The 11,242-nt window shown below is 38.8% G+C and overlaps 1 protein-coding gene across 1 annotated transcript; it reads left to right on the forward strand.

The window, feature by feature from the left end:
• Positions 1 to 7,733: 7,733 nt before the first annotated feature.
• LOC112197478 (zinc finger protein CONSTANS-LIKE 14) lies at positions 7,734 to 10,534 on the forward strand. Its single transcript, XM_024338174.2, has 4 exons — positions 7,734 to 8,751; positions 9,393 to 9,593; positions 9,962 to 10,209; positions 10,295 to 10,534. The coding sequence occupies exons 1-4, from the start codon at positions 7,870 to 7,872 to the stop codon at positions 10,395 to 10,397; spliced, it is 1,434 nt and encodes a 477-aa protein (XP_024193942.1). The 5' UTR covers positions 7,734 to 7,869; the 3' UTR covers positions 10,398 to 10,534.
• Positions 10,535 to 11,242: the final 708 nt, after the last annotated feature.

Consider the following 11,242-nt stretch of genomic DNA (forward strand, 5'->3'; position numbering starts at 1 on the left):
TTACGGTTATTTTGTTGGGAAATTTTTAACAACAGTACACGACAAATGGGTGACTCCGAATTTTGGTACATTTTCTTTCAAACAAATTAAAACTGTACATGAATTTGTAATCTCGATCGAAAATATGTACATGCTGTTACATTCATCGTTAGTCAATGTGATTTTGGTCAAATTTGTAAGGGTAAATATGTCTTTTCAATGATTGATAAAGAAGACAAAAAGAAAAAGAAGGGAATCAGCTCTCTCTCTCTCTCTCTCTCTCTCTCTCTCTCTATGTCCTCCTCTACCTGCAGGAGAAGAAAATGAATCGAAATCAGACTGGAAACTCCGACCTCAGCAGCCTCTGAAAAAAAAAAAAAAAAACTCATTCCTGTCGTCCTTCACCAGCGACAAATCAAACCCGAAAAGTACTAATCTCAATAGCCTCGTTCTTGTCATTCCCACAATCTTTCATTGACAATCGACACGGTATGAATCTATCGCTGCACGTCGAGGTCTTCAACAGTGACGAAAGACTCAAGATCTCCTAGAAGAAGCTAGAGAACGAGTTGAGTCGCATAGTCGACTCAGACATCCTGGTTGGGAGGTTGAGCCCGATTTTTCGTATTTGCGATGAATCATTTTTCGATTTTGTTGGGTTTGAAAATTTGATGGAGAGAGAATAAACCAAAGACCGTAACTTAAGATCCGGAAAAACTTGAAACCGAGGAGAAGTCGAATTGGGCGTCGAAAAAACCGAAGCGTCAATACAAATGGGATTGTGTTCAATATAAGAATTGGGCCAATCGAGCCTCCAAATCTATGGTTTTACGAATAAAAGATATTTCTGCTTCTCTCAAAATCTCACTCGAATTTGGCTTCATACAGATCTTAATTCTTGTCTCAGTTGGCCCATCTTTCTGAAATACACTTTACCAGTGTGTAAGCGGAAATGTGAGGTGGGCTTTGTCCTCCGGTTTTGGAACCGCCATGAGAGAGAGAGAGTGTTGGATCATAATTCATATACATATTTGTCCCCTAAAACATAGAAATTACTTGTTCTAAAGTCCAATTTAATGTTGACTAATCCAATTTCATTATTTCCCTAATCTTGTACTTTTCCTTAACCTTTGTGTTTATTTATATATATTTATTATGTTTTCCTTATCATGCTAGGAAATGATGGAGAAGCATGAAAATGCACTAAAAAGTCAACCTTAGCACATTTTCTTACTCCGATTAGGAGAAAGCGAGCTAGACAAGAAATGAGGGGTGGCAGCCTGATCAAACGAACTCCAAATGAGTTGAAACCTTTCAGATCCATTCTAGATATCCTAAGGATCAGGATCATTTCTTATGAATATTTCAAGAGCTATTTCGGAGTGTAAGGCCTTCAAAATATCAGTCCAAGTTTTTTACTAAAAGAAGAAAAACTGGCAACACCCGACCTGTACAGATTCGGGCAGTATTTCCGGCCAAACCACGGCGAACTAAGCTCTGAAATTTTACCAGAATGATCTACACTTATCAAGGAACATTTGGTATGAAGAAGTCGAAGGCCAATTCCGATGTCTCGATGGAGATTCAATTGAAGGAAGCTTCAGGAGCAGAAAACAAAGTCAAAACATGGCAGTTTGGCCTAGAACCTTCTTTGGACGGATTTCTTGTGCATTTTTGGAAGGTCTATGATGCTGAAACTATCAAGAAGAGCCTTAGAAGAATCCTACAAGATTATACCAAGATTAGTCCTTCATATTATCCTTTGGATAATAGGCATCCATATGCACCTTCTCTCCTTTGGTTGCCAAATTGACTTTGGTGACCCAAAACCACCCCAACACTCTTCATTTTCATGTTTCCCATGCACAATAAAGAGAGCAGTTGCTCCTCTCTTCTCCTAAGTCATCTTTTTCTACTCTACGCTCTCATAACTCATCATTACTTCCCTCTTTTTACTTCATCTATTCCATACCCATTTCCCTTATTTTTAGGATCTATTATCACTCTCATACTCTACCTCCATGCTTCTTACAATTCTTGAGCTGCTCTCTTTTGCTTCCATTTATCATTTTACTCCTCTCTCTCTTTTCTATATAAGCATCCTTTCATTACACTCTTAAGACACCACTCATACCACTCCATAACATCTTTTTCTCTCTATATTCTCTACACAATCCACTATCATCTCCTCTACAAAACCTTCATCACCACTATCATCTCCTCCACAAAACCTTCATCACCACTATCATCTCCTCCACAAAACCTCCATCACCACTACTATCAATTCATAACCTCCATTACCACCACCACAACCTTCATCATCTTTTCCATCTACTCATTCAATTTCATAGACAAAAAGTTTCACCACTCCACCATTTCACCACTTGATCATCTCTACATCTCATATTCCATCATCAACATTTGAAGAAGAAGGAGAGGAGTCTAGTATTACTTGAGGAATCATCATCACCATTACCATTTTCACCATGTCAATGCCTTTATGAGTTCATCTACACCATCCTCAACTTGATTATCACTAGTCCTCTCTCTATCCCTACTTTTTAGTTTCATGTTCATAAACATGTTGAAGCTTATGCATTTGATTATGAGTGAGTAGTTACTTTGTTGGGGCTAGGGTTAAAAACTCAAGCCAAACTTATAATGAATTGATGTTTGAGTCTTATTTGATGCATTTTCCATGATCATCTTCACATGTTAATTCAAGAAGTGAATGCTTGTATTTGAATCTAGCTAATTTGAATACTTTGCATTTGTCATTACATGAACAATGTTTACAGAGTAGCTAGCTTTGAACATTAATAGCATGATAGCACACTAGGTGTGTATATGAGGGTAGTGAGTTAAAATCACCTAGACCTAGGATTGGTTTGCTTACTTGATTATCTAAACTCAAACCTTTATGCATCTAGGAGCAATGAATTGATACTTATCTGGTAATATAACTTGTTCTTGGGTAGTTAGTTTCGCACTTATCCAGTGGGAATTGATAAAATCAAAGGAGTTTAGGCCTTAGTAGTCTTATTCAGATGCTAAGAGGGTAATTGGATACTTGAGATTGTTAGTTTGAACATCAATGCATGCAAGGGAGGCTATGGTGAACAACCTAAAGCTCTAACTTTCATCCAATCTATCACATCTAGTTTAGCATAGCCTAGTTTACATTTCAAGTTTTCATTGTGTGTTAATTTGATTCAAAACCATTTCCAAAGCCAAAAAAATCAAACCACTCACAATCTTGCATATATTCACCATGAACTTTGGTTCACTTGTGAGCCCTCGTTTATGACTTGTACATTTGCATATTCATCTAGCATCCTTTAGGTTTTCCTTAGAGAGACTGAGTTTTCCAATCCCTTGGGTACGATATCCCCTATTCATCCCCTACACTATAACTTGACCCTTATACTTGAGGTGGCTATTTGGCTAACAGAGAGAGAGAGAGAGAGAGAGAGAGAGAGAGAGAGAGAGAGAGAGAGAGATGTGAAATACTAAATTACCCTTTGAAAAATGAATAATTATATAAAGTTAACGACGTTATTGACGCCATGTACTCAAAATGGGTCTGGATTACAAGTTCATGTATCGTTTTGATTTGTTTGAAAGAAAATGTACCGAATTTCGGAGTCACCCATTTGTCGTGTACTGTTGTCAAAAATTTCTCTATTTTGTTAATATGTTTATGTTTCACCATGAGAAAAGAAAATTGTACACAGTAGGATTATTTCAAACAAAGTTTTTTTTATCAAAATTAACCAAGCTATGTGTAAGTGTATAAATTATAATAAAATTATATCAAACACATGTAAATGATGAAGAAAATGGTTCACACATGCGAGTGCAGTCCTTCCGTTATAGATTATCTCTGCAAAATTTCAAAGAAATTGATGGTCTTTAAGGTATCTAACTCGCTTAAACTAATAGACGAACTAAATCTGTCAAACCTGAACCGTACTAGCTTTAAGGCAGTTATCAATGCCTTAACGACCATCAATTTGACTGAAATTTTGTAGAGATGATCTATACATTAGTACCTAGAAACTGAACGGTTGAGATGTGGATATGCGACCGAAAAGTGACCCTAAACCCTAACCTCGCTCTGAAATTTCAAAGCGATGCCTCGCTCTGGATAGGATCTGTATATATATATATATATATATATATATATATATGTATGTATAAATTGATTACATTTCTTTGTTGCTTATCCTTTGGATTCTTCTTTTGAGTCCAAAGATTCGTTGGTGTGTGTGTGTAGGGCTCTTCCACCGAGGGATTTTTTTTTGGACATTTTAAGGGATTGCCTGTAGGACCCACTTTTTTATCATATTTCGGCTTCTTAATTGTTTAGTTTTTTAGGTCCTAATGTATAGATTATTTATGCAAATTTTCAGCCAAATTGATGATCGTTAAGATATTGTTTGTACCTATTTTGGTAAACCGGCCCGTAAATCAATTGGCCGATAGATGAGGAAAATATAATGCTTTTCTTGTTGATACTCGATAAATTTTATATTTATAAGATTTTATTAGATATTAACTTTTGGACAAGAAATGAGAAGGGAAAGAAATAACGGTGATAATTATTCTTTGGAATAATTAATGCCGAGATTTTATTGAGTTTGAAGGCATTAGAGAGAATATTGCATATTTAAGAACAAATCAATATAATGGCACCGCAAGAAGAATGCAATTATGGTGCGATTAAGGAATTTATTATGCCTAATTGTATTTTCTTTCCTAAATGTTATGTTTGTAATAGTATAAATAGGAGGCATTTAGCTCATTGTAAAAAGTCCCCGACCAACACAACTCAAAATCAAATTCTCTACAATATCAATCTTTTCATTCTTTTTCTAGCCTATTTTAATTTTGGATCAAATTCTCTACACACACACACACACAGATCCTATCCAGAGCGATGCCTCGCTCTGAAATTTCAGAGCAAGGTTAGGGTTTAAGGTCACTTTTCGGTCTCATATCCACATATCGACTGTTCAGTTTTTAGGTACTAATGTATATATCATTTCTGCAAAATTTCAGTCAAATTGATGATCGTTAAGGCATTGATAACTGCCTTAAAGCTAGTATGGTTCAAGGTGGACAGATTTAGTTCGTCCATTGGTTTGAACGAGTTAGATACCTTAAAGATCATCAATTTGGTTGAAATTTTGCAGAGACGATCTATACATTAGTTCCTAAAAACTGAACGGTCAAGATGTGGATATGAGACCGAAAAGTGACCCTAAACTCTAACCTCGCTCTGAAATTTCAGAGCGAGCGAGGCCTCACTCTGGATAGGATCTGTATATATATATATGGAAATCTGGAACTATTACGATCGAAGCACTTCATTTAAAAGCATTTAAGAGAGTTTGGTCTAATCTCAAGCAGTTTAAATTTGTTAATTTTGCGGGACACAATAAATTTTGATTGATTTTAGTTGTTCAAAACTGTTTTTATAGTTTAAAACACTATAAACGAGGTCCTTGTTAGGACCCGGTTAAACGTACATCTCACTTAACGAATCGGCCTTATTAGTTGGTTAGTCACGATCGATTCATCAACCAAATCAAGAATGTTGCAGTAAAAAGAGTACGTTGTGCGCGCATGCGATTTCATCGATCACGGTGTTAAGGTAAGGAAATGGAGCTTGGCCGGCCGGTTCTATATAAACGATACTGCAATACAAATTGTATGTACAGTGGGTCGAGGCAACCGACCCTCATATATATACTGTTCGATTACTAGTTAGTGACTGCATGGTGGAGTACGCATTATAGATAGAAAGTGGAACATAATATGGCAATGGGGTCTGAATGAAATGGCAAAGAAATGTTATGAACAATTCAAAGACATCATCATGATTCATGACGATTGACGAAGAAAAGGATCTAGATAGATATAGCTTCCGATCGAGTTTTAACAGTAATAGTGCATGAGAAATAGATTGATTAAGGTTACGTACATATATGGTACGTCTGGTCCCTTTTAATCAATTAGCACCATGCCAGCATGCAACCTATCTCAGTGTTCATTAGGCGTCCTGTTATCCTCCTTTTTCTCGAGTGTTACCAAGTAAGCTAGATCACCTAAGAAGAAGTTCGATGTCATTCTAACAATTTAGAAGTTCATCGATCGTGATACTGATTGTTGCTATCGAATCTTACGGGTTCGATATCTACTGATCATTTCGATCGGGGCAACATGCTCTTTATTTATTTTTTATTTTTTAATTAAACCGGATAGCTCATCCTTCAACGTCTATATATCTTGGTACATGCCATTACTTAAACAGTTAAACGTATCAGACCACAAAGAGTGTGGGACAATTACGATACAAACAACTTTGAAAAGATCCCTGACACTACTTAACCAGTGTCCCTAGCTCTATGCGTGACAATCTGTAAAAGAATCTCCCTCTCAATTTCGTGAGGGACTACTATGATTGTTTGAGGAATGTCTTACGGTTGTATCATGACGTGTCCTAATTTTTCTGTCAGGACACTTTCATACTTCTGTTAATTTTTTTTAGTTAAATTTAAGGATAAAATTGACATTTAGAATATAACAATAAAAACAAAATAAAAAACATGAGTTTTGTGGGTTGATGACCGTTCTTCATCATTTTATGGGTATGAATTAATGCTTGTAGGTGAAATATTATAATTTTGTGTTTAAGAAATATAGTAATCATGATTTGAACATCCACGAGACTACTCCACCGAATTATGTCTAATTCATCAAAAGTAGTCTCGTAAGTGTTCAAATCATGACGAATAAAATTTTTAAACATAAAATTCAATTATATCATCTTTAACATAACCCAAAAGTATTAATTCATGTTCATTTTCTCCCATGACCCAAAAAATGATAAGTCCCACAAACTCATATTTATTTTATTTTTTATTTTATATATATATATATATATATTCTAAATATCAATTTTATTCTTATATTTAACAGAAAAAATTAACAGAAGTACCAAACTGTCAAACGGAAGTTCAGGTATCAAATTGTCATCGTTTGAAGATTAGATATTAAAGTGTCTAATTGATCATACTTCAAGTACCATAAAAGAAATTTACTCTTCATTTTATGTAGCCGACTAGGAATTGCTGTAACACAAAAATTACAAAATCCAACTTATCTGTAACGGAGCCATCCGTTCAGCATAGAGTGAACTATTCTTTCGGCTTTTTGTTTTTTTTGAGAAAAAAAAAAAAAAACCTTATCTATGGCATAGCCACGTCAACTGCGAGTGTGCCTGTATACAGTGCAGCGAACCATATCACAAGAAACGGGAAGAATAATGATGCTTTCCCACAAATTAATCACGTGCTCGATGCATCCCCCTGGCCCCATTCGCAATAAAATATCCGTTCCGACCTCACTTCCCCCCTCTACCGACCTGAAACCATTCGAGAAGACCAAACCACCACCGTCGGATCCGCCACGGAAGGTCAACAAACCCACCCACCCCGGCCCCACTCATTAATTCTTCCCCTCCGTAAAGTTAAATTAAATGCCCCCCCCACCCCACCTCCAAATCAAAACAAAATCACAGATTGGTTCGCAATTAAAAAAATCAAACGCAAAAAGAAACAGGTCATCTTTTTTTAAAAAAATATCAAAAGGGCCCCTCTCCTAAGTTTTGTGATATTTTACTTTTTAAAATAATGCACCCAACTTCCCCAAGATGGTAAGAAAGATCGTCTTCTCACTCTTGTAATCATCTCTTAAAGGCTCACAAAAATTAAAACTCATAAAAAAACAAAAAAAATTGGGCTCAAAGGGTTTTGGAAATCTTTTCTCTCTAGTAAGCTGTGAAGATTCTGGAGTCGTCTCTGAATCGGATTGAGAGAGAGAGAGATGGTGAGTTCGAAACCGGCGACCGCCGGAGAGAGTATTCCCTGCGATTTCTGCAGCGAGCAGCCAGCGGTGCTCTACTGTAAGGCCGACTCGGCCAAGCTGTGCTTGTTCTGCGACCAGCACGTGCACGGCGCCAACTTGCTGTCCAGGAAGCACGTGCGGTCCCAGATCTGCGACAACTGCGCCTCCGACGCCGTCGCCTTCCGGTGCTCCACCGACAACTTGGTCCTCTGCCACGAGTGCGACTGGGACGCCCACGGCAGCTGCTCCGTCTCCGCCGCACATGATCGCACCCCGATCGAGGGCTTCTCTGGCTGCCCCTCGCCGCTCGAGCTCGCCGCCCTCTGGGGGCTAGATCTCCACAAGAATACGCCGGGTCGGGTCGGCGGCGGCGGCGACCCGGTGGACCCGACCCGGAACTGGGAGCTGGAGTCGTCGTGGAGCGGGGTGAACTTCCAGGACCTGATCGTGCCGAGCCAGAACGGCGAGGTGTACCGGAACTGCGGGGAGGTGGCTCCGGCGAAGAGACAGGGATCCGGGGGCAGCTTGGGGAAGTATAAGCAGGGGATTCAGAAGCAGCTGGTGGAGCTGCTCAAGAGGGATTTCGACGGCGGCGGAGAGAATCTGGAGCCGGCGGCGGCGGCGGAGGGAAATGATAATGCGAGTAATAATGTTAATGTTAATGTGAATGTGAATGCGGAAGGGTTTGATGTGGAGAATGGAAGAGTTGATGGGGTGAATGTAGGTTCTGTTGCCGTTTCGCAGCCGTTGTTGCAGCAACAAGCGCCGTTCACGTCGCTGCTGATGATGGCTGGAGGCATTGTTGACCGAGATATGTTGTGGGATACCAACCCCCATGGCCACAACACTCAAGGCACACAGGTAGCTTTTCGATTTAGCTTAGTTTGTTTATCAGTTTCCGCCAAATTTTTATAGTCAATTCTGCACTAAGACCAGGACTGAATCTAGACTAGGGCAATTTCGGCAAATGATAATCCATTGATAATGAGATCTACACTAGGCCACCAAGTTTGAATGATTGTACTGTTTTAACTCAAGAAAATGGACAGTGTTAATTCAGATTCCACCTCTAAATAACTTCCTGCATTTTTTTGTGTGGTTTCCTGTATATTCTAGACCAGATAATCATAGGGAGCTGCTCTCATTGTTTTTTTTTAGTGAACAATTCTCACCGAATTAGTTAGTATAGGCAACTCAATGCTACGTATCATTCCTTTTATTCGTGCACTATCATTTTTAAAGCTTAGTGTATTGGCATGTATAAGAGCACTGCCATTTTTAAAGCTTGGTGTAGTGGCATGTATAAGAGTGAACAAAGATAATTTATTAAGAGATGATACAATTGTGTACTAGTTAGGTCTCGTATTATATTACTATCTTTTGATTTACTCTTATAGATCCTCTAGTGTGAGGGGATTTATCCATGCTTATAGGGTCTTGATGCCTCGTGTAGACTTTCAGTTACATTACAATACTCATGCTAACTTGCTACTGGCTCGCAGATATGGGATTTTAATCTAGGAAAGTCGAGGGATCATGAAGAAACAGTTCCATTGGATGTCCCATATGGTTCAGGTGGTTCGGGATTCATGATTAAGAATTTTAGTGAACTTCTGAAAGAAGCATCTTTGACTGATACAAAAATGTATGGAGATATGTACCAGATGAATTGCCCTATTGGACAAGATGATATCAAATTCAATGTAAGTTCCCTTAACTGAATTTTTCTTTGTTCGTTCATGTATTTGTTCATTTTTTTTTCTTTTTCTTTTCACTTCGCTTAGGCATTGTATATACTATTGACAACCTTATGTAACCTTTTGTCAAATTCAAGTATTTAATTTGCTCGATCAATCTTTACAGCCTTCTAGTATCTAGTGGCTGTGGTTTCAAATTCAACAGTTCAATATAAACTAGCATCGGTGTAATGTAAAAAAAGGGCTTTTTATTGACATTGGATAGCATCAAACTATCTGTAATATAATCATCGTGCATGCACATCTTTGATGGTTTACGGTTCTTCAAAGTGAAGGACAATGAATAGCTTGACATGTTTTATCTGAAAATGCAGATCAACTCAAATAACCCAGCAGTGAGTCAGGGGCCAGCAACATCTGAGAGCAACAACATCTCTATTGGCCGGCCATCATCAGGGTCTGCTTTTGGTGAAGACAAAGGCAACATTGCCACTACGGAAGGACCTTTCCTTATAAGAAGTGACAGTCTGCGAACGACAGGAACAAAGGCTGACATGGAGCTGCTTGCGCAAAACAGGGGCAATGCGATGCTGCGTTACAAAGAGAAGAAGAAAAACCGAAGGTATGTTAATTGTCCTGGTGTCCTCCTTTCTCTCTCTATCACTTCCCCACCATCACCATATAATGACTTACCATTTTCTGAATAGATACGACAAGCACATAAGATACGAATCCAGGAAGGCAAGAGCTGATACTAGGAAGCGAGTCAAGGGTCGATTTGTTAAGGCTACGGAAGCCCCTGATGGTTAGATAATGTTGGAATGGATGGGTTCTCCTAGCTTGTTGTCTGTAAATATTTAATTTTCTTTGCAAGGCAAATGTATAAATTCTGCAGTCTTTGTTTCATCAAAGTCCAATGTTATTTATTTCTTCCATTTCTGTTCTTATCTCTCTCTGTTATTCAGTTGTGGATATACACAACCCCTCTGATCTCTCAAAATTAAAGAGGGAAAGTGAAAGGATTCCTCCCAAGTTATGAACACTCTTGGAAGATGCTGAAGAACATAGTGCCCACTAGAGAAAGTTGAAGCTACATGAGGTTGATTGCTCAGTCTGTCACCATCACGTTGAGCGTGCTACTCACTTATTCAAAGACTGCCCGGTCAAAGCCTGTTTTTAGATACATAAGCCTCTCGGATTGAAAGCTAGAGAGCATCCTGCAATATCGCTCTCCAATTGGGCAATTGAAATGCTATTCACACTCTCAAAGTCTCGAGAGAACAGGTGGATGTTTTCCTCACATTTCTATGGACAATTTGGAGTGAATGAAATGCGGTGGTGTGGAAATTCTGCAACCCAGTGCAGATGGCGGCCACTGCTATTCGTTTTCTGGAAGAATATCAAGGTTTCCACCCGGATAAAAGGATGGTCCGACGAAGAAGAATAACAAAGTGGTGTTGCGCACCTAGAGGACGTCTCAAGGTCAACATTGACGGAGCATTTCAGGTAAGAAACAATTGTGGGGGTGTCGGAGTTGTAGTTAGGGATGATCAGGTTGTGGCTGCGCTGGGATGGCAGATTCAGTCTGCATCTTTGGCATTAAAGGTGGAAGCGCTGTCCCTTCGAGTCGCCTGTTGATCATTGAGAAACAGTGG

This window comes from Rosa chinensis, chromosome 4 (genome assembly GCF_002994745.2).
Source record: "Rosa chinensis cultivar Old Blush chromosome 4, RchiOBHm-V2, whole genome shotgun sequence".
NCBI lineage: Eukaryota > Viridiplantae > Streptophyta > Magnoliopsida > Rosales > Rosaceae > Rosa > Rosa chinensis.